The sequence below is a fragment of the Rhyacophila brunnea genome, unplaced genomic scaffold, assembly GCF_057557595.1.
Source record: "Rhyacophila brunnea isolate RB1 unplaced genomic scaffold, BYU_Rbru_1.0 scaffold_16, whole genome shotgun sequence".
NCBI lineage: Eukaryota > Metazoa > Arthropoda > Insecta > Trichoptera > Rhyacophilidae > Rhyacophila > Rhyacophila brunnea.
In genome coordinates this window covers 27899556-27922908 of record NW_028232816.1, presented here as the reverse complement: position 1 = coordinate 27922908, position 23353 = coordinate 27899556, and the positions used below count along the sequence as shown (strand labels likewise).

At 35.1% G+C, this 23353-nt stretch overlaps 1 protein-coding gene across 1 annotated transcript in view; it reads left to right on the top strand.

The window, feature by feature from the left end:
• Positions 1 to 23353, top strand: part of LOC147074586 (atrial natriuretic peptide receptor 1) — a 189313-nt gene that overhangs the window by 150378 nt on the left and 15582 nt on the right. Inside the window, exons 6-11 of the mRNA XM_085943988.1 lie at positions 6498 to 6660; positions 8180 to 8299; positions 15172 to 15281; positions 16862 to 17050; positions 20932 to 21067; positions 21965 to 22201. Coding sequence (XP_085800114.1) covers positions 6498 to 6660; positions 8180 to 8299; positions 15172 to 15281; positions 16862 to 17050; positions 20932 to 21067; positions 21965 to 22201 — 955 coding nt within the window. The remainder of the gene's footprint in view (positions 1 to 6497; positions 6661 to 8179; positions 8300 to 15171; positions 15282 to 16861; positions 17051 to 20931; positions 21068 to 21964; positions 22202 to 23353) is intronic.

Genomic DNA, 23353 nt, shown 5'->3' with positions numbered 1-23353 from the left:
GAACAGACAAAATAATTTTTTTTATAATCTATGAAGAACTAAACACACACTGTAAACCCAACTTTATGCATGCCATTTCGTTACTTTTACATTCCACATATACGTTACCACCAATATAGTTTCGGAGTGGAAGTAACGGATTCTGTTTCAGAAGTGTTTGAAGCCAAAATTTAGCTTAGTTTTATTGTTAAACCTGCGATATGTTTTATTATATCTGTAGTATGAAAGATAAGCTCCATATGTGTAGTATGTGAAATAGAAATATGTGTTTTCTTACCTTATAAATCGTGGTAACAGTAGTGGAACTTCTTAAATGACCAACCCAGAAAGCAACCTGTTCCGATAGCGATACCGACACACACCAACAATTTAAAGTGTACATGGCGATCAGTGTTATACAAAAATGTTGCTACATTAAAAAAAAACATATTTATAGTGAAAATTTTTCGCCTTCATGCTAAAATCGTGGTAACGGAATGTGGAGTTCCACTTTTTCAAATATCCTGGGACACACTTTAAACGTGATTTTTTTTCAATATTGGTACAAATTTACGAAAAAACTATATATTTTCCAAAAATATATAATGTAAGCTGTTGAAAACACTACGAATTTAATTTTACACACTCAAAATTAATGACGAAATCAGACTTTGTTTATTTGAATTTATGGGTGGGACATGGTAAAAACGCACTACCTTTCGATCTAAATAATCAATTAAAAATATATACAGGTCAGATAGTTGTATTTAACTGATTGAATAGAGTAAATTAATAAATTTGCATGTTAAAAGTACATAACTTTCCAACATTTTATAATATAATAACTATGAAAAAATCAATCAAAGTCATGGGACATGCCAAAAACGCAATGTACAAACTTTGGCGAAAATGCCCATTTACCACTGACTTTATGTTTAAGACAAAAAGTAGCAAATTTAGCAACACGAACAACACGCTACGTGAAGCGATTCAGCACTATTTGCCGGCGATGTTTTTGGAAACCAACTTAAAAATATGTAGACCTTTTATCTTACTCTAGCGCGTGTCGCCTAGATTATAAGGGTGCCGAATACTTTCTCACTCGCACTCATGCATCGTTTTTGTTCAGGCCTTGCTCAAAACCCTGCAAATTTCCCTTCAAATGTTCTAATAGAAAAAAAATCATAAGATTACCTTTAGCTGTAAAAGTCTTTGGTATACTATTATGTAGTTGGGATGAAGTGCTCGTCAAAAACATACTCACATTATGTCTAAAACGAACTGTTCAACCAATGTGTACTTTGCATAATAATATGCGTCGAAATATAGACCCTTGACATAATAAAAATGCAAAAACTAACTGTAGCAGAGCGTGGTAGGTAAAACATGTAACGACAAAAAACAGAATAAGTATACAAGGGACCAAGGACATGCGCTGTAATATTGTTTACTGAAAACCTAAAATGGAAATGGGCAAAATATAGAGCTCGAGGAATAGAGACTGCTTGAAAAAAATGTTGGAAACGTCGGAAAGATAGGCCAAGAGCCTGCTGAAACAAGTAAACGCAATCAACAGGATAGATACCACAGAACAGATAATAAATATAATACCGATAGGCTATATTCAATACGCCGCATGTTGAAGCATGCTTTTGAATGTGTGTGTCCTACAAAAATGAAGCACGCATTATTCACATGCAATAGTGTGTGTAATACACCAACATTAAATGGGCGTAAATGCATAAACCGAGAATAGTATTCGAAGTAAAATGTATTCTTGACACGTGTGTAAGTTTAACACGGGTTCTTCCTTACTCGAGTCGGTTACCTGCCATCGCCTTACCCGTTATGTATGTCAGTTCCCATTATTTCTGGGTTCCCTGATAGAGACGAATGATATCATCTTTGAGAGGTTTTCATCCATCAGTACATGGATCTATTCTGATCGCTGATTCAATAGATAAATAAATAAAGATTACTGTAAAAATCAGCGCAATAAAAAGTTTTAATTATTATACGCGTGTATAATTGAGTTGATTTCGTGGAAAAAAAGGCCGTAGTCATTTTTTTCTATACTTATGTTTTAATTTTTAATAATTACATCATGGATAAAATATGAGAGAAGACGTCACGCCCCCATGGGGAGACATACGACTTCCGCAGGTCGCCGCAAAATGTTTCAGTAGAACTACAAATATTTAATGTTGAATATTAAAAAAAAAAACACCCCAAACGCTAGACTCAGGATTACATTATTGACAAATTACAATTGGTTAAGAACACAATTTGCTAAATCATTAAAATATCACCATATTACGTGGACAGCTCCAGAAGAATTTATTGATCGATATGAAGGTGAATTTAACGGTAAAAGTATTCCAGAATTTTGGATAAGGCGACCGTATGAATATCCGTCTAGTGCAGGAGTCGGCAAACCGTGGCTCGCGAGCTACATGCGGCTCTTTGGGTATTGGCGTGCGGCTCTTTGCCGAATTCCCGATTCACAATTTTTACAAAAACTTTTGCAAAAATTCACACTTTTTATTTTTTATCATTGATTTGTACACTTATTATATTATATTATGTAATGACAATGTCGCGAAACTAATTTTTCCTCCGTGATGGTTGATGCAAAAAGGTTTGATTGTTGTTGTTTTAAATCCGCCCATTGCAAAAGTCTAAAAATTAAATTTTTCTCCATTTGATATTTTAACAATAAAAACATATATTTACGTTAGTTTTATTCGGGAAATCTACTTCGCTTAATAAATAAACAATTATAAAATGTTATTAATTCATTTAAATAAATCGTATTTATAAAAATATATGTAGGAATGGCTCTCGAATTTTTTTTAACCGTTGTGCCACTCATATTTGGCTCCTTTGGTCCAAAAGTTTGCCGACCCCTGGTCTAGTGCAAAAGCAGCATTGGCAATCACAATTCCTTTCGTACGGCAGTGGCGAAAGGTGGAGGTAGGCTGTGAAGATTCGTCATAAATAGTGCACCCCGAAATTTTATTTAATTTTTATTTGTTTGCATTGAACTCAGAACACAATTTGCAGATTGTGCCGGTTAATTTTTAAAATTTAATTAAACTCTGCCTAAACCAAACCATAATAATTTAGGTATGCTATGAGCGATCGGACAAAATAGTACATACTTTTGTCATACTTATTTTTTTAATTCATTAAGCCCTGCTTACATCAACACATAATCGATAAAAAATATTGTTCTATCTATAAAACATCTAAAATTGTGTATGGCTTAATCTCATAATTTTAGATATTTTATAGATAAACGAATATTTTTTGAGTACTACCTACAATGGCTTGGATTAGGCAGGGTTTAATTTAATTTAAAAAAAAAACTAACAAACACTAGCTACACATAGTAGTATTAGTTCAATGAAAACAAATAAGTTTGACTGACAAAGTTTAGTGTGCACTATTTATGTCAGATCTTAACAGCCTACCTCCACCCTTCACCACTGTTCAACGGAGACTTTGTAAGATTCCCTGCGAATAACCATTTCTAACACTTCATCCGATATCGATTTGTTATATTAAAAAAATCAACCATATCTCTCTGGTAGTTCAGTACGTACATCTGGGTGTTTGTGGTTTCTCTTATATTACTAAATACACCACTGTTTCACTACATTACTTTCATTGGGCCTCGTGGTCTGTTATTATGTTAATAGTATATACATATTTATATATCTTCACGTATAGTAAAATTTTCTTATTTTATTTGTAATATAATATATGTACTTATATATATTATATCGAACTCATAAAGTTCGATGGGTGTGTACACAGCAGCGAAGAATTAGGGACTGAAAAAAGTGGAAGGAGCTCGGGGAGGCCTTCATTCAGCAACGGATCGTTCTCAGCTGCTGATGATGAATATTTTTTTTTTTATTTAAAAAAGACATGTTGAGTACATAACAAATTATTAATTCAGGACGTATCACTAAGGTTAAAGGGAGTATGACGCTGTAGTGTATAGTAACGTTTTACAAATAATGGTGTTCGAGGTAAAATTAAGGGTATTCAGTGTATCGACACGTCACAATAATCAAAAATTGCATCTAAAGTGACCACAGTCGACTTTTTTACAATTAGAACAAATTTGTGATGTGTATTTATCAGGTTGATCCGCTACGCTAGGCTCTCCTGATCCCGGGCCACCAGGCTAAAGCCCTGTCATCCCCATCCCCTTGCAGGGGCCACGATAGTAATAATTAATGCAAAAAAGCTTTTGATAACTAAAATAATTTATTTTAGGCGAAAGGTGGCCGGAAATTATTTTTTTTTCAGATTTTAAGGCCCGTGGTATAAAATTTTTTGTAAAGCACTGACTTATACGACTTACGTATTCAAATAAGTCTGAAAACTTTTCAGAATAATATGTAACGCAAAACAATACATTCATTTTATTGTGTATTTCTGCTCGGAAAATATCCCAAGATTGCGACAAGGGTTTGTCTTACAAAGATTTCCATAAATTTAATGATCGAATGTACTTATACTTTATTCAGCCGTTTTTTATATCACTCGTATTTTTGTTACCTCAATAAAAACAATTTCGAATTCAAATATTTAACTCTCAGTGTTGCTATTTTACATGCTTTTTCTCTTATTTTCTGCTCGCATATTCTCAATTGTCTACTTTGTGATCTTTAAATATTATATTATGATAATATAATCATATACCTGTTTTTTTACACAAAATTCACTGTATTTCCACAAGAGTACCTACAATGAAAACCTCGATTTTAAAGTATTCATTATTTCCCGCTTTCCACGTGTTTCTATATTTCCGTTTCATTTTAGAATATTCTACCCGGTTATACGTTTTATATTTCTCGCAATTTACGTCTGAAATACATGTTGAAAATTAAATTAAAATAAAAAAAAACAACAAATCGCGGTTGGTTAAGGCTATACTTCAGTTGAGGCATGATCTAAAAAGATGCGCGGATTGTGCAAATGACGCGTGCCGAACGAAATATAATATGTCATAAAAATCCAACATGCGTCCATTTAATGTCATGTTTATTGTTATATTACTAATAATAATAGTATATTCATTGACATGTTGGTACTGTTCGGTTATCAGGAATGCAGCGGAAAACACATTTTGAAAATACCCGATATACTGGATTATTTGTTAGTTTGGGTTAGGTTAGGTTTGGTTAGGTTAACCTTACAAATAATCCAGTTTATCGGCTATTTTCAAAATATGTTTTCCGCTGTATTCCTGATAACCGAACAGTACAACATGTTTTCTTTTTTAAGTACATACGTAAAGTTTTTTAGTCATCTTTACACGATTTAAGAATACTTTCATCCAACGCCATGACAAAACAAATCGACGTGGACACACCTCGACTGTCCGTCTCCAATTGGCGACGCGTGAGAAATTTTGTCGCACCTACTGTTGAAAATTATTTGCCGTTTCACTGAAGCACGCTCTTAAGGTGCTAATAAATATGAGCATTACTTTTTATAGGCACGTCTTTAGTGTTGCACATGTTTATATAGCCAGTGGTGGTTGCTCCGATGGATGCAGAAGAGAGTTTTATTTGCAGCGTAAACAGTCTGTACAAGAGTATGTTACAAGAGCGTTATGTTACAATACTTATGTTATGATATTGTCCCGAAGTCCGAAATCGTGGGACAGGGGCGACATACACGAAACTTAGTGATCGGACGGAGATTATGATAGATACTAATAGGTATTTAGACTGAGCTAGTAATCAACTATGACCTGCTTATTATATGCATGAATATTCGGTAAATTGAGAGTCCATTGCTGATGAAGTTTGCAATTGAGAAATCTGCTGGCCTCTACATTGTTGCACTTCGATGTCAGGCTTGTAGAATGACGTGCTGACTGTAGCTGCGACATCGTGCGATAGTTGAAATGATTTGATAATTCTTACAATGTTGAAATAATACTGAGAAGGCCTGAAGTCATTGACCACTACAAATCTATGCTATTGATAGAGTTTCATATAAAAGCCACAAGGGTACAAGAAAATGAACTGAACCATAAAAGTAGTTTTTAAATTTGTAAACAAATATAATTTATTTGTTTCATGAATTTGTTTCACGTATAGTCGTTAGTAATTAGTCATTAATATTTATTTTATAAATTCTAATTAAGTACTTTATCAATACATATTGATCATTTCACATCGCTTTACGTTATAATTCAGATGGTTTATGCCATTCAAAATTTTTTTTTTTTTATCATATTTCCATTTTTTTATTTTTTTATTTGGGTGAAGGAGGCTGGCATCCGGGCGGCAACCACCCTTACTGCGGCCCTGATAAATTGTTTTATAAATATTGATTAACGCAGTGGTATTCAAATTGTGCGCTGCAACCAAAAATAAAGGGGTGCAGTGCAAGTTATAAGACTTGAAAATTCCAGATAATCTTAATACATCGCGCTGATGCACAACTACGAGAGATCCATGAATGTATAATGTATCGTTGGTATTTTTCAGCTGCAGAGTATGTTCAAAGACAAAACGAAGTACCCGACGTTGACGAGGATGTCTTACTGCCAGTGTCGCCTGAGGCTAGTCTTCAGCAGCGTGTTCCGCCAGTTCGGGTGGACCCACGTCGCACTGCTTCTCGACCGCTCCGATCTCTTCTCACTGACAGTTGGTAAGCGAGTTATATTTACTAATAAATATTTAAAAAAAAAAAAAAAAAAACACAGGTATCTTGCAGGATCTTGTAGTATCTTTTTGTGTCCTGCAATGATATTATGGCCGCAATTAACCAGTATTAAAGGCGTAGAATGAGTCAACGTTGACATAACATCATCGCATACCTACTCATGGCCCCTATACCCTGAAGCGGGCCCCCTACCTATCGCTAGAATTAAAGGTAGTGGGACGCTCTACAGAAACGTTTACTAATTGGTTTTTCGGGTAAAATTAATGGTATTCGATGTATTTTTAGCGATTTTTTTGTATTGTTGAATAAATCCACTTGAATTGTGGAGTTGCCGAATATTGACACACAATAATCAAAAATTTCATCAAATATATAAGATAATTTTAAATGTCATACCTTATCATACCGGACCCGGAAATTTCCGATTTTTTTCCGGGCCGTAACTAATCTAATATTTTCAGCCATCTATGGACTTTTTCAAAAAACCTTTGATGCAGTCAAGTAAGCAAAGATTCAAACCACTCTTTTGCATCGTTTGTTAGTAGATACTACTACTATCGACTGGAAAACTTGTCGGTATTGATTGGGTTTTAATATTCTTTAAGTAAAATCTCGCCGCAGGTGACTTTTTCCTGATTAGAACAAATGTGTGATGTGTGTCTCGCTTGTCAGGTCGACTCGCCACGCCGGCAAACCTCCCCAGAGCCCGGGCCCCCAGGCTAGAGTCCTGTCAGCCTCCAGTGGGGGCCATGTCCATACTATTTTTCTTCTACTATCTGCAGAGTCAACGAACAATAGGTCTGACACGAACATATTTCGAAGCCGACGACGGAGAAAGTCTGTTCAGACTAAGTTAAGCGCCGGGTAGACGCTCATGCTTTTCCACAAATTTACCTGCGCAAACCGGTTTGTATCGGGAAGCCCGTGTGTATGGCCGGGAAAACTGTAGCTCGCGCAAACCGAAAAGCACTGTAAAAATTTTCCGTATTTTTTGCAGAAACTACCTATATCGCACAGGCGCATAGTCGACGTTCCGGCTAGGAGAGAAATCGAGAAACTTATTGAATATTATTATCCCGGTGTTGATGGAGTGTTGTCAGGCCAGACACAGAAAAAATCAAAAACGTTTGGTCAATTGAGTCTAGACGAAATCGGCGTATATTATACTATAATAAAGGCTTTTGGTTGGCGTATACTAGACTGTAGGTACTCTATTTCTATTCTGAATTAATCTATTGCAGTCAAGCCTAACACCTTGATAAAAAGAGAGCGTCTCGCTCGCCGGAAGACGCCATAATCTATTTAAAAGCTGATCAATTCTCTTTTGTATAATATATTAGCATATATTGGTCAAAGATGCTGAAGATTCGTTCATTATCTGTACTACTGAAAACGGCTAAAGGGCACCCATAAAAATCGTCCGGTCGACGACCAACGGATTGAGAAGTATGGAATAATTTGAAATTATTAAAATTATTCATAATTTCATTGTGCTATTTTGCAGGTAAAAACTTGGAATACGGATTGAGAAAAGAAGGTCTTCTGCGCTTTGTCAGGGAGCTGAATGGTAATGAAGAGGAGCCTTTCGAAAGTTACCTCAAAGACGCCAGCATGTATGCAAGAGGTATGTAAAATATATGGAAAATAAACTTTTTGAAACACCTCAGAAACATATAACTATGTACATTTTTAATTAACTATTCCTTTTATTCAACGAATGATTCACAAGATTTAAGAATGTACTATTATAATTATTGAACATACATAATTCTGAAAACACTCATGAGAAAATATAGCCAATAGAAAAAATCTTTTTCGAAAAAAGTAAGACACCCGGCATTTAGAGAGCGCTTATGAGCAGGTATTGATAAGGCCAATAGTTAAAATTTGTCGCAATTAAGCATGGCAGTCGTAGCATAGTGGTTAATGCACAGGGCGCGAAACCCAAGAGACGCAGGTTTGTTACTTGCCGGGTGTCTTCGTAAAAGATTTTTTCTATTGGCTATATTTTCTCATGAGTGTTTTCAGAATTATGCACCTATATTATTATGTACATATTATGAAAAATCTTTTTCATTTTCCGGTCGAGAGCTAAATCGGTAGATTAAAGGATTCGTCCGGAAAGTGAAAGTTTGAGTTTGAGTCCCACTCGGTCCTACCTTTTTTTGATTTTTTTTAATATGTAAGTATGTTTCGTTATATACGAAACGGTGAGGTCGCGGATTCAAAGGCTTGTCAATAAAGACATAGTATTGTGTTTAAATGTGTATTTGATCCAGTGCAAGGACCCGATGTGTTCGGCGAATAGCTAATTCCTTTTTTTTAAGTCTGTTAATACATCCTCTACTCTTCGGATACCTATATGCTACGCGTAGGATCGAATTTGGTACCTAATTTACATTTTAGGTACTTTTATGTTTATGAGATTTTTCAAAATTATATATTTTCTATACTTAATAAAGAATTTAACATTTCTAAATTTTGTTTTTTATTCAGTATTGAATAATAAAAAAGTTGGTTTACAATCCATATATCTTTATAGATGCCTTGTTTATTTTTAATTGAAATTGCATGGCAAAAAAAATATTTATCTATGTATAATGTAATAAGTAAGTCACTCACTACTCATTGATTTGCCATATATTATTATAAAATCAAAAAGTAGAAAAAACCTTATATCATAGAGATAAAGTCTAAATTTTAGAGCCAGACAGACAGTTTTGACTGTTTAGAGTCCAGTGGTTCCCAAAGTTGACTGGGCCCCGACCCATCTAACAAAAATTTCCAATCTTGGGACCCACCTCTTAGCTGTCTTAGAGAAAAGAGGGTATAAATATTGGTAATGCTCAGATTCCCTAGTGGCGAGTCGTGGAACTACTTAATGCTGTCTTATTTGTTCTGATTGAAATAAAAAAAATATTTTTTATAAGTGTTACCAATATGAATGAAAGACTGTTGAAATAAGAAACACAAGTTAAATAAAAAAAAATATTACTTAAATACCTACACCTGCAAGGTTTTTTTACAAAGTTATTTCAATGGGAAGGATGTATTTTTTTCTTATTTTTCTTCATTACAGTTTTAGCATCAACTTCAACTTTAGTTACTTTTAATCGCAGTGAGTTTGATATATCCAATTTATTTCGGTATTTAGTTTTAATGTTAACCATAGCCGAAAATCCGACCTCACATAGATATGAGGTAGTAAAGAGGAAGAAGATTTTCATAGCTTCATCGAACAGGCAAGGATAATTATCAGCAACTGAGAGCCAGAATTTCGTTAACTGTTTACGATTGAAACTATTTTTCAGTGACGTATCTTCTGATAAATCAATGAGTTCTTCACTTGCTTTTGTTGACATACTAGTTGGTAATTCGTCTTGAAATGGGTTACAAATCCAACGCAACGAATCAAGCCATCTGTAGTGCATTGGCAATTCAAATTATTATTATTTTATCACAATATTTTCCGTAACTTAAGTTTATTTCAATTTTTAAGAATTATAAATAGCTGAATGAAATATCAAATTTATCACTTTCCATTTTTTTAAATTCATGTATACAGTGGCGAGGGCCCACTCAATATTCGCTCACGACCCACTGGTGGGTCGCGACCCATAGTTTGGGAAACCATGGTTTAGACGGTTTTATTGTAATTGTTACAATAAGTGCTAATAATTCTACTACTACAAACCAACCCTAGATACCTGCCGTAGCGACCGAAAGCAGTATTGTGTATAGAATAGATGCGCAGAGAGTATTAAAAACCATTAGTTAAAATTTGTCGCAATTAAGTATGACGTCTTTAGCATGGTAGTATATGTGCATGGACACGATACCCGAGAGATGCAGGTTCATTTCCTGCTTCTTTCTTACTTTTTTCAAAAAGATTTTTTTCTATTGGTTATAATCAATGACATTAATATGGACGAAGCATCTGGAAAAAAAATGACACTCACTTTTTTGTCGGGTCTGCCGAATGGCATAATCTATTCTAACGCCATTACAATAAAGGTGATATTGCTATAAATTCCTGATGCTTTTTGTCGGTCTGCCGAATGGTTCGGTTCGAATGGGTTCGTTCAAATGAACATTGATACTAGAAACACTGTTCTAACGCCATTACGATAAAAGTGATATTGCTATAAATTCCCGATGTGTGATATCGCATAATGGAAATTGCGTGACGTCTACCTATACATGTGCGAATTTACTTGCTAGCTACTGTATTGAGTGCGTTGTCCAAGTGTTTTCCAAATTATGTATATTCAGATTTACATATGCTTTACATTGCAACTCAAATAGTTAATCTCTTAAATTTATATCTACATTCATATGTCAGTGTTTTCAATTATACCACTGTTCATAGATTGCACGTATATTTAAAAAAAAACTTTGATTCCATGCTCGCAAATACGTAGCTTGATGTATAAATACAAATGCATAACTTGGTCCAAATTTATTCATGATGCGAGAGTAAAACAAAGTCTTTGAAGTTAAATTGAATCCCGAAAAGTTTACACAAAGTGAAATCTGTAGGCGAGTCATGTTTTCGATTCATCAATTCGTTTTTCTTTTCAATTTATACACCTTTAAACTTAAATAATATATTTTTATAAAGGTGTAGTATGTACTCAGTCGGCGCACGCGTCCAGGACATTTTTCTTGCTCTGAAACTTCGTGTGCCTGGAATGGAAATTAGGACTAATAAAATCTTCAGAATTTACACATATGCGACTTTAATCGGGGATTTATTTATTGATCGATATACCCTGTGCCTTGTTTATCTTACTTGGAGTCAACATTACACTTATTAAACACATTGACTGCTGACTAGACAATTACTTTTTAATTACCACATTTAAATACCATACTAATTATATCGATTGGCCACCTAATCGTTATGCGCTAGATGCGTCTTTAGCGTCCAATGTATTAATCGTTTATTACCTAGCATGAATAATTAACAATCATACGTGATTATTGTTTTCAAAATGAAATAATTGCAAGATAAAAAGAACTTTTTATATACAACGTTTTTAAATTTTCTGTTGAATCATATAAACTTGACTTGACTAGCTGAAACGATCAAAAAAATTTGTACTTGATAGAAATACTGAATAAATATAGAATACTGACATGTCATTTTCACATTTCATATTGATTTCCACAATAACGCACGTATATATTAATAATTTAGTTGCTAGGACCCCAGACCCCTAGCGACCAATAATAGTGTTTTACTTTTTACGAATTTCTTCCGTAATAACTTTTCATACAAAACAGAATTAACTGCAAATGAATTCAAGTCTACCTAAAGATGGCTAAAGGTATTAAAAGAATGCATTGGAATCGTGTTCTGATAATATATTCTAAAAGTTTCAAATGTCTAGCTAGTCGGGAAGTTAGTTAAAAATCGATTGCAAGATTTGTACCGGATAAATAACCACTGGACAAACAAGAATACGACCTAATAAAAATGCTGTAAAAGGTGACTATTTTCAACTGTAATTATGAATCATAATTAGCACATCTGAAATGCTCACACCCAATTCGGTTCAATCATACGCTATATTTGGATGAAGTCCTAAAGCTAGAAAACTCGTCTAGTGGATCCTTAATTGGGAGAGAGATTGATGTATGCTAGTCAGGCCTACATACATATATTTTTTAGAATTATTAATAACCATGTCCTTGCCGCTTCGTATAATGTGGTCGTTAGTAATTTTGAACATCCAAAAACACCCAGGTTTTGAGAAAATCACATAAATATTGTGTCCTCACTGAGAATCGTACCCAGAACTCTCAGGTGCAAAGCCAGCGTCTTGCACTGCACTACGAGAACCGCCCCATCATACATATTAGAATCTTTAAAAAAAATCTTGAAACGGATGAGATTTGAACACATGTATTTCGCTTATCGGGAAGGCGTCGTAGTAGGATACAGTGGGTTTGCAAGAGCTTTCTTCTTCTTCCGGTGCCGTCTTCAATCGAACGATGATGACCAAATTATCAGCCAGTCTCTCAATTGTAGGTCTGACGTATCAGATCAGCAATGCTTTGGACATTGGGTCACTTACGGAGATTGAGTTACCAACTCCTTCTGGCTATTACTTTCAAATCAAATTTTATTTATTTTACAAGTAGGGAACTTTACAGATTATTAATTTAAAACGTTCACGGAGACTCCAAAAGCACTTTACAACATCTTACCGCAGCAACTCACTTACATAACAGTAAAACCATAGCATACCACATCCTTGGCCAGATCGACGCCAAGAAAAATAGAGGAGGAGATCTATGCCTTCAATGAATCCCATCGCACATGGGCATTGAAGGTAATGAAAGGGCGGATGATCTGGCAAAGGAAGCTGGCCATTCAGGGGTACCATATCAGTGGATATCAGAAAACCTGGACTGGAATGAGGCTATAAAGAAAATGGGCCAAAGTATGTGGATAGATTTTCACCATAGGGCATCATTAGAAAAGGGGAAATGGAGTAAGTCTATTCTACCATCACCACAAGAGATGCCCTAGTTTGTAGAGTCTTCTTTGATGAGTAATGAGCTTAAGTTAATACTGAGGCTAAGAACAGGGCACACAATGGGCAAAAGATTTGATATCGTCATGGGAAGAAGCGAATCGCAACTCTGCGATGAATGTCATGTTTTAGAGGACATTTTACATACAGCACTACAATGTCCTAAATATGAACTTCACAGAGTACAGCTGCGAATTGCGGATATATATGAGAATGTCGACGAATTGAAGGGTGTCCTGGCGGTGGGTAGGACGGAAGAGCTAATCAAAATTGTAAAGTTATTTAACAGAATAGGAGTGAGGACCTGGTCGACGGATCCCCTTCTAGAAGAGAAGAGGCGATATGACAGCGAGTCGCAGTCAAAGCCTCGGTAAAATCACAAAAAAAAAAAAAAACTTTAACGGCATGTCAAAACAATATAACAAAATAACTTACATTTTAAGATATTAAACAGTAAAAGAGTAAGCACAAAAATTATAAATTAAATACAAGTAGGGATTGCAATACCGGTATTTGTGAAATATATGAAAAAAAACAGAAGTATTTACCAATATATAATATCGAGGGTATACTGACAGAAAGCATTATCTCATTAAAACAAGTTCTGAGATAATCGCAAAAAGGACTTTAATTTTTTTTTCAAAGCGTTCTCCCACATAGATTTTTTTATGGTTTAAAAACATTTTTTCTACAATATAAAGACTAAGAGGCTATCCATGGACTGAAGCCGTATGCGGCTTAGATTCGTGTGCCATACTAAACTTATGATTTTTGTCATTAAAATATATTTTCACTAAATTTGTAAGTGTAAGTGTATGGTATAAACGAATACGATCAGATGCTTATAATATACGTTGCGAAAATATATTTCCATGAACAGAAAAGATAAGCTTAGTATGGCACACGGTTCGAAACCGCATAACGTTTCAGTCCATGGATGGCATATAACCTTTATGGCAAACACAATATACGACATCTTACAAGTCCTGTATTTTGTATACGCAGAACGCATTAGGTCATTATCATGCTTTTTATCAGAATAAAAAAATAACAATATGATTTAATAATGTTTCTATTTTCTCACCATTATATCCTATGCCTTTGTGCGTTTTACCAGGACGTAGAGCGTAAAATTCTATACATTTTGGCATTTAAAACAGCAAAAACTGAAATAATGCGTTCTGTCAGTATACCCTCGATATATACCCATATATCTCTTTAATATATTATTAATATTTTATAACATGTGCCATTGCCTCTCCAAGGGCGTTGAAAGGAAACATAAGTAAACCAGATATCGCGTAACCCAACAAAAATTAATAAATGATGTTAAACTTTTTACGTTAATTAATACATTTTGTTTCCACTTTCAATGCCGAATATATCGGTATTATCTGATTGTTAAAACCGGTATTTCGATATCAAAAAATACTAGGTTTTGAAATACCGGTATTGCAATCCCTAGGTACAAGGTAGTACACCAAATGACGTACCATTGCTGCCTTAAATATTAAAATTTTCTCTGTATTGCGAGCTGGATTAAATAATCATACTTTTTTACGGTTGATGTTACTTATAAGTTCTCTTGGCTCGTCTTAAAATTTCTTCATTGGCAATCCTTATTTTCTGAAAGTCTTACGTCTTTTAATCGCAAGAACCACTGCCTCAAATTTTTAGATTTAGCATAAACCGTGTATTTTTTTTAAATATGTTTTATTTTATATTAGTTTACAAAAAGTTAGCATGCCTATAACTCTGATAGATATTTATTTCCCGATAACTAATGTTTTACAAAATCAGTCGTCTTTCAACCATCTTTGTAATCAAAATCGACTAACTTGATTCATATTATAGTATTAGCATTACTCCTAATTTAGTTATGGCATCTTTTTATTTGAAAGTCGGTACGTCCGAATACGTTCATTGATATTTGCCACCTGTTTATTCTTTCCAGTCGTAATATTGAGCGTCAGAGGAATGCTGGTGAGGAAGTTCATGCTGGCAGCCCACGCCTTAGGCATGACGAAGGGGGAGTGGACATTCTTGGACGTAGAAATATTCCAGGTCAGTCTATAATATTTTTAATAAAGTTTCTATTTCAATCACCAGAGCGATGTAATTGGTCAAAATCATAAATAATTCGCATCGGGGTCACCATTTATTAGGGGGGGTAGTTGTTGTGCTGAGTCAACTACCCTTGTACAGTTTTATAATGTAAATTTTAACTTCACATTTTTGGAACGGACGCATGTCTCGTAATGTCTATATATTGAAGCTGTCTTGACAACTGACGTTTTTGATGTTTACGTCTGCTTTTGTCTATGCTCATTTTTAAAGCTTAGACATGTCAGTTTACAGTTGCAGAGTTAGGTAAAATTTCTACAATTAATATCAAGAAAAAACATAAAAAGGGTGTGTAGACACCAAATGAAACTTGAAAACCATCGCAATCTTGGCAGTGAGATTTACCGATTAATCTACTAATGTAATTTCTAATCTCATGGTTAAATTAATGGAAGGTCAATTCGTATTCCGGATTCTTTGTAGCAAACATTACACCTGTACTCTGAGATGGCAATGTCACACTGATAGAGAAAGATTAAAACGCGTTGCATTAGTATATTCTTCTTTCTAGCACAACTCTTGGCTTCCTATCTGCCTCTATCTAGGTTTGTCCAAAGCCGCTCCAGCTTAGGATACCCCAAGGTCTTTAACATCCAAATAATCCTTTAATATCCAGCTCGACACTATCTCTCAAGTTTGTCTTCAGAAAGTACCAGCATAGTCTTTATTACCCGAAATTCTATTATGCCTTACGTACCGACATCGTATAGGTATGATTGGCTCTTCGAAATCGACAAACTCATAACTATGGAATCCCGGAATCCCAGGACTGGTCCCGGGATTGGCATTTTTCCATTGTTAATATAAAATTTTTATATTTACAAAGAACATTGATAAAATCGGTCAAAAATAAATCTAGTATAATTTATACTACGAGTATTTAAGACATTTATTGTTAATATTGTATACGTTCAATCTTGGAAATACATGAGTTTAATGAAGTAAATAATATTGTAATATAAATAATAACGTGAATTTAATATGAGATTGCTGTTTCTGATAGTAAAGACTTAATGAATAGGTTAGCGAGATTTAAAATAGTATAGTAAATCATGGTGTACTTATGGCCTTTCCGCTTCCTAAATCTAATTAGTCAGCCAAATATGAAACTGCCGTTAAACGTATGAGATCATGGTGGAATTACTTTGTTAATATTGCGAAGTATTGTTTTTTCCAATCTTTCTCATTTTTATTAATTCATGTGAAAAAAAAATGAATCGGCAACTTACACATGGGTGTAAATCAAATTTCATTCAGTCAGTTTATTTCTAATGTAGTTATTTATTATTAAAAGTATTTTTTCTGTTTATTTTCGATTTTATTTTATTTTCCATAAAAATTGATGAAAAAATCAATCTTGAAGGTTTCGGGATTATGTTTATCAATCCCGGGATTCATAGGTATCGAAAATAGCTCGGGATCCCGGGTTCCCGGGATTGGAATCTCTACTCATAACTGATTAATCGCACGTGCAATTAATTTGAACTGGTGTGACGATTTGTTTGTTTTTTCTCCTCCAGGGTTCATACTGGGGTGAGCCGGATTGGGAAGTGGGTGACGCCAGCGACCAGGACGCTCGCTCTGCATACGAGGCACTCCTGAGGGTTTCTTTGCTGCAGCCGACCAGCGACAGGTTCCACGACTTTGCAGTCAAAGTCAGAGCTAGGGCGCAGAGCCACTATAATTATACGTTCTTTGATGGTGAAGAGGTTTGTACATTCTTCTCGGCATTCTTACAAATGGCCAAAACCATTAGAGCAATTCGAAAATAGCAGAAATATTATATTTAAGCTTATTCGCTATTTTCCAAAATGATAATCTGAATAACTTTTAAAATTAAGTACTTACCTAAGTATCATATCTTAGATTGATATATAGAATTGAATATCAATTCTAAATAAATTCTGAATGACCAATTGAAATGAAACAACAATGAAAACATTTCACCGTGGTACAGTTCGCCGTGAGCTTTCTATCGGAAAGAGATGACCGTATACTATACTGTCTCCAATTTTATTAGATTCAATACGACCATTAATTCAATTTTCATAGCTGATTTTGGCAAAATTCATGAATTCAAGAATGAAAACCTAACCTAATCTAATCTAACAAATAATCTAGTATGTCGGCTATTTTCAAAATTTGTTTACTGCTGGCTTCCTGTAAAGTGTAAACTGACAAGAACCGTGTTTCATTTAGACATAAATTTTTTGTCAACACTATACGACCCAAACAGGTTGGACGGTCTTTAATATACGGCCATACATTTCCGATACAACATTTCACGGTGAAATGTGATACGGCGAACTGCATACGCACCTACAAGTTTCCGGACACGCTGCGACATACATATTCAAAGTGCCGCCCCTGTGGATCAATTCTATTATACAAGGCGGCTATCGAAGATAGTTTATCGTAGTGATCTATTGAGGCGGTTAATTTGTTACAATAAGCTAACCGTCTAAACACTCTTAACTGTCAAAAAGTGCTATGTTTTAACAGCTCCTCTCTTGGTTGTGTTAACTTTTAGAGCGAGATAGACAGTTTAGACGGCTAACTTATTGTAATAATTATAATACATACCTCAATACATAAATATATTAAACTGCCGGCGATAGCCGTCGACAGCGGCCTTGTGTATAGAATAGACCCACTGAATAGACTCAAATGCAGACCATTATTATGTTGAGTCTCAAAATCTATGTAAATTAATTACATACCTACCTACACATTTTATTATTTTTATAACGTAACCCATAGCTGACGGGCCGCACAAAATTGTGTTTTTGCTAATTACGTTTCAAATGCAAATTTACACGTTAATTACAAAATTAATTAAAAGGGCCTGTAAGCATTGTGTTAAATGGACATTGAACAAAGCTAAAATACAATGACGGAACTTTAGCTACCTACTAATGATGGAAAAATCAAAGTGGTGGTTAGATAATATCTAATTCACGCAACCAATATTATAATTCACTGCAATAAATCAATTTAACTACTTTAATCACCTGTTAACCACTGCGCATCTATTTTATGCACAAGACTGTTTTCGGCCGCTATCTACGATAGGAAAGTATCCAAGTATTAGCACTTATTGTAACAATTACAATTAGTTAGTTCTAATTGTTACAATAAATGCCATGTTTTAACAGCACCTCTTTTCGCTGTGATAAATTTTAGTGAGTGAGATAGACAGTTTTGACAGTTCAGACGACTAAACTTATTGTAATTGTTGCAATAAGTGTTAATATTTTGATCATGGCCCCCACAAGGGGGGGGCTGACAGGGCTCTAGCCTGGGGGCCCGGGCTCAGGTGTGGCCCGGCGTGGCGAGTTAACCAGATAAGTGAGATAAACACAAATTTGCTCTAATAGTAAAAAAGTCGCCTGCGGCGCTATTGTCCTTTAATAATATCTATACACAATTTCTCTGCAATATTTAATTGAATATGGATACTCGACAACTCCATAATAATTCAAATGGTTTTAAGTATTAAAATATACAAAAAAACACTAAATATACACATTAATTTTACTGCGTACACCATTTGGAAAACGCTACTGTAGAGCGTCACACTGCCTTTATCCTTAGAGATAGGTAGGGGGGCCGCCAAAGATCCTAGCCTGGGGCCCGCTTCAGGATGTGGGGGCTATTATTTCGATACTTTCCTACCCTATTTAGCTGCCGTAAAAACCGAAAGCAGTCTTGTGTATAGAATAGAATGATGCGCTGATACAAAACCCAAACAACACCATCACAAAAGTGTGTGAGATGAAAGACATTTCCTGTGGAGTTTGTGGAATCTCGTTTAACGTATCTGCCTGCGTCATTGCAAAGTTTATTACGTAAATCTCACGTACCGGCCCACGGCCTACCGTCTTTTTTACCATTTTTTTTGTGACCCACCGGAATTTCGTTTGTAAAGAAAAATGGAAAAACTTTTAATTACAGCTGCCAAAGCGAATAACAATTACAAAATCGGAAAATACTTCCCCCTGAAAAAAAAAAGAAATTTCAAAAAATATAATAAAATTACGTAAAGAGGCGCAAGGTTTTAGAATTATCGGCAGATAGGTAGGTAGGTGCTTATCGTGAATCTTCGCTTTGTCATATTTTTCTTCCATTATTTTACCACAAATTTATATTTCATATTATTTTTTTTATGTAAATTATTTTCATATAACACAGTCATATACTAACTCCTTAGTTAGAAGCAGACTTTAGAGTGGGTCTATCGTTTGGGCCCCGCATCAGTTGAAGTGCGGCCTTATGGTGGAGAGGGTCCAGAAGAAAATATTGAGACTCCTTTACTTTCGGCTGTATGGATATATTTTTTTTCTAGATGCCTTTATGGTTACTATCGAGTTTCTTTCAAGACTTTGTCACGCAAACTACACTACTTTATACTAGTCAAATGGAAATTATGCCGGCTGAGAAATATGCCTTATTGAAAACCATTCGTCTCCCCGCATCGGGTATTGCGAATTTGAATTCGGCCAGGGCCTATGAAACCGCCTTGCAAAAATTCTTTGTAGCGCAAGGCGGTGGTGATACTGATGAATATTTTGTGATATTCATTGGGAACTGAGAACTGCGATGTATAGCCGAGTTTTTCCCGTGGTAAAAGAAACGTCGCATAGGACTGATATTCTGAGCATATACTTATCCTATCTTACATGACTGCAATCACAGGATCTGAAAGGCATGAATCATCATTACATGTCACCATTTATTATTTTGATTCTTTTTATTTCATACATCAATAGATAAATTAAAAGTGCATCTCTTCCGGCCTCATTTGCCATTGTCCCCGGAAGGTCTCGAATGTCAGCATCTGCCATCTGTAATAAAAAGTTCAGGTTGTGCCGCTCCTTGCTTGGACAATCTAGGAGTAAGTGTAGGACGTCCTGGTCGCTTCCGTCGTCGCATGGGCACTTTCCGTCAGATGTTATTTTAAACCGGTGCAGGTATGCTCGCATGGCTCCGTGACCTGTAAGGATTTGAGTAATCTCAAAACAGGTTGTATGGATATTATCCGTGGCTATTCTGACTGACTTTCTCTTAGGTATGCTTACATACTGTAGCTTAAAATTTAGATGGGATCTTTATTTAGCTACATATTTTTTCGCGGCGTAAATGAAAACTCTGCCATTCTTGGTGGCGTTGGCTTGTGTGTCTCTGATAATTATCTTAGGCATCAGTTGTTTGTTCCCCCAAGGTGCAGAACTAACCTACCATTAGTAATGCCAATTGAGAGGGCAATAACCATGTTTAAAGAAATCGCTTCGGATATTGATATATTCCACTTACGTGAGGTGAATTTAGGTGGACGTTGTTTTATAAGTTATTAAGATAAGGTCGATCAATAGTTCACTCTGTGTGCTTCCATTTACTTTTATTTTTGTTATTTTATTAATTATTATATTTAATAACTCACACTGCTCTGTATTTTTAATTGAAAAATTGTTTACTCTTATTTTATGTCATGTCGTGTCACGCTTTAAATTTATAATTTGATATGTAAAATAAATGAATTTGAATCCGAAATTTGAATAAACTTAGTAATCCATGAATAATTAATTTCTAGGTGAATTTCTTCATCGGGGCGTTCTACGACGGCGTGTACTTATTAGGAATGGCTCTAAATGAGACTCTCACGGAAGGTGGAAACATCACGGACGGAGTTGCCATCACCAGAAGAATGTGGGACAGGGATTTCCATGGTTGGTACTTCAAAATATCTCGCCATGTACGACATGAAATCTTGTTTTATAGATTGTTTTATAGGCCATAGGGTATACTACCCTCCACGTAACATTGCAATTTGGAATAGATTTTTTTGAATTATTTGATGAAATCAGCCAATCACGCGCCTGGCATTACGGAGTGCGTATTACACACAAATCTTGTCACTGTGTACAATTGCAAAGTTACGTGGATGATACCTTACCCTCGATTTATATTGAGGCGGACAGAAAATGATGTGTCGACTCAAACGTATTGTCAAGAAAATGAGATTTAGCAATGAAATTATTCCCAGGTAGAACGAATTATAACCTCCATTCTCATTACATCTACGAAATTACGAATAAACCTATCACTGCACAGGGGTTTTCAAAAATTTTCGTCTAGTAGCGCCCAATAAAAATACCAATTAGTTACGAGTAGACGGAGTAGTCTGTGTTTCCTAATAGTAATTTACGTCTTAGTACCTGTACAGTAGAACCTCGATATAATTGACTAATGCGGGTTGGAGGGTTGTCCATTAAAGCCGAAAAACCGTTATATAAAAACACAAATAAAATCGAGTTTATTCGTCTTCGGATGATATATCCAAACAAGCCCGTTGTGGAGTGACGTTAAACGTTCGATGTCAACATGCTTGCTTGTTTTGGTTGCACTTTTGAAGAAGAAGATCAACTCTCGAAAATGCGTATAATATAGTACTTAAGTTGAATTTCGTTATCTGATGAATAGTCAATAATAATATTATTTGACACTTCGGTTTAAACATGTTTAACATTAATAGGATGTTTTTAGCAATTTTTACATTTGACCGGATATTGTGTCTTTTATATCCGAAGTCCGTTATATCGAGGTTTGACTGTACCTACTTCTAGGTATAACAGGGCATGTCAGAATAGACGACAACGGTGATCGAGATGCCGACTATTCACTCCTGGACCTGGATCCAGCCACGGGGCGCTTCCACGTCGTCGCGCACTACTACGGCCTGGGGAGGACTTACGCCCCCGTTCCTGGCATGGGGATTCACTGGCCTGGAGGGCGACGTTCTGCCCCGAGGGATGTACCTCGGTGTGGATTCTTGGGGGCTGATCCATCGTGCCACGGAGGAGGTACGTTATATTAAACCATTATTTTAAAAACAATTACACCACAACCATAGTCTGTGATTGCAGTAAATTCAGCAATACTCATTACACTTTATCCAAATAGGTACCTACTTCCAAAATACATTGTAGCCAATATAAAAATGAAACCATGGTATTTAACGTTTAATTTGTTTATAATCATATTAATATTATATACCTACACATAATACCTACTACTTTTTTATTGTCACAAATTTATTTATTTATTTGAATACAAAACATTGTGGACATAACAAATCTAAATTCAAGACGTAGACAACATGAGATTTACATTATGAGTCAAATATTACTCTCACAAGAGAGAAGAAGAGAATATAGAAAAAAATATAACAATAATAATAATAATAAATCAAAACATACTTAAGTACAATTTAATACAGAAAAATATTTTTTTTGAAAACAAAAAACATACAATTTTATACAGAAGAACAAAATTTCAATAACAAAATGCAAAGTACATCATTGCAAATGTATATGTCTTTAGGGCGCGCATTTACTAATCTTGCACCTCTCGCTAATGGTGCCTGATAGGCTTGACACGAGGAAACGGTTCTGATCAAGAATAAATCATTGCTGCGACCACGTAGGTAATTGACAGGCGCATGTAAACTCAAATTCATTAGGACACCAGGATTGGAAACCATCCCTCGCGATAACAGGCAAAAGTGTTTCAAGAGCAGAATAATCTTGGTGTTTTACCACAAGAACCACTGTATCTTTGGGTATAAATGAATTGCATGGAGCTTGCAGTAGACGTAATATGGATGTTTCCTCGAGGCGTCCAAGTTCCACAATAGTATAATATAGCACCTACCGATTTTATTATATGTCACGACAGTGAAAAATAGTATGATAATATAATTGAATTTTACTAGGTATATAAGCTACATGTTTAGTCCTGGCACTAATGTTTCCAGAAACACGCAAACATTCAGCAATCTACGGCTTCGGTGGATGATCAAGATCTAAAGAATGACGTATATCAGTTTGATTCAACTGTATTTTTCATTTCTTTTCGCGTGGCGAAATTATCAAACATTCACGTGTTTTCAAAAACAGACATACGAGTGCCACAACTAAATTTATTCATAAATAAATAGTCGTTTATGGATTTAA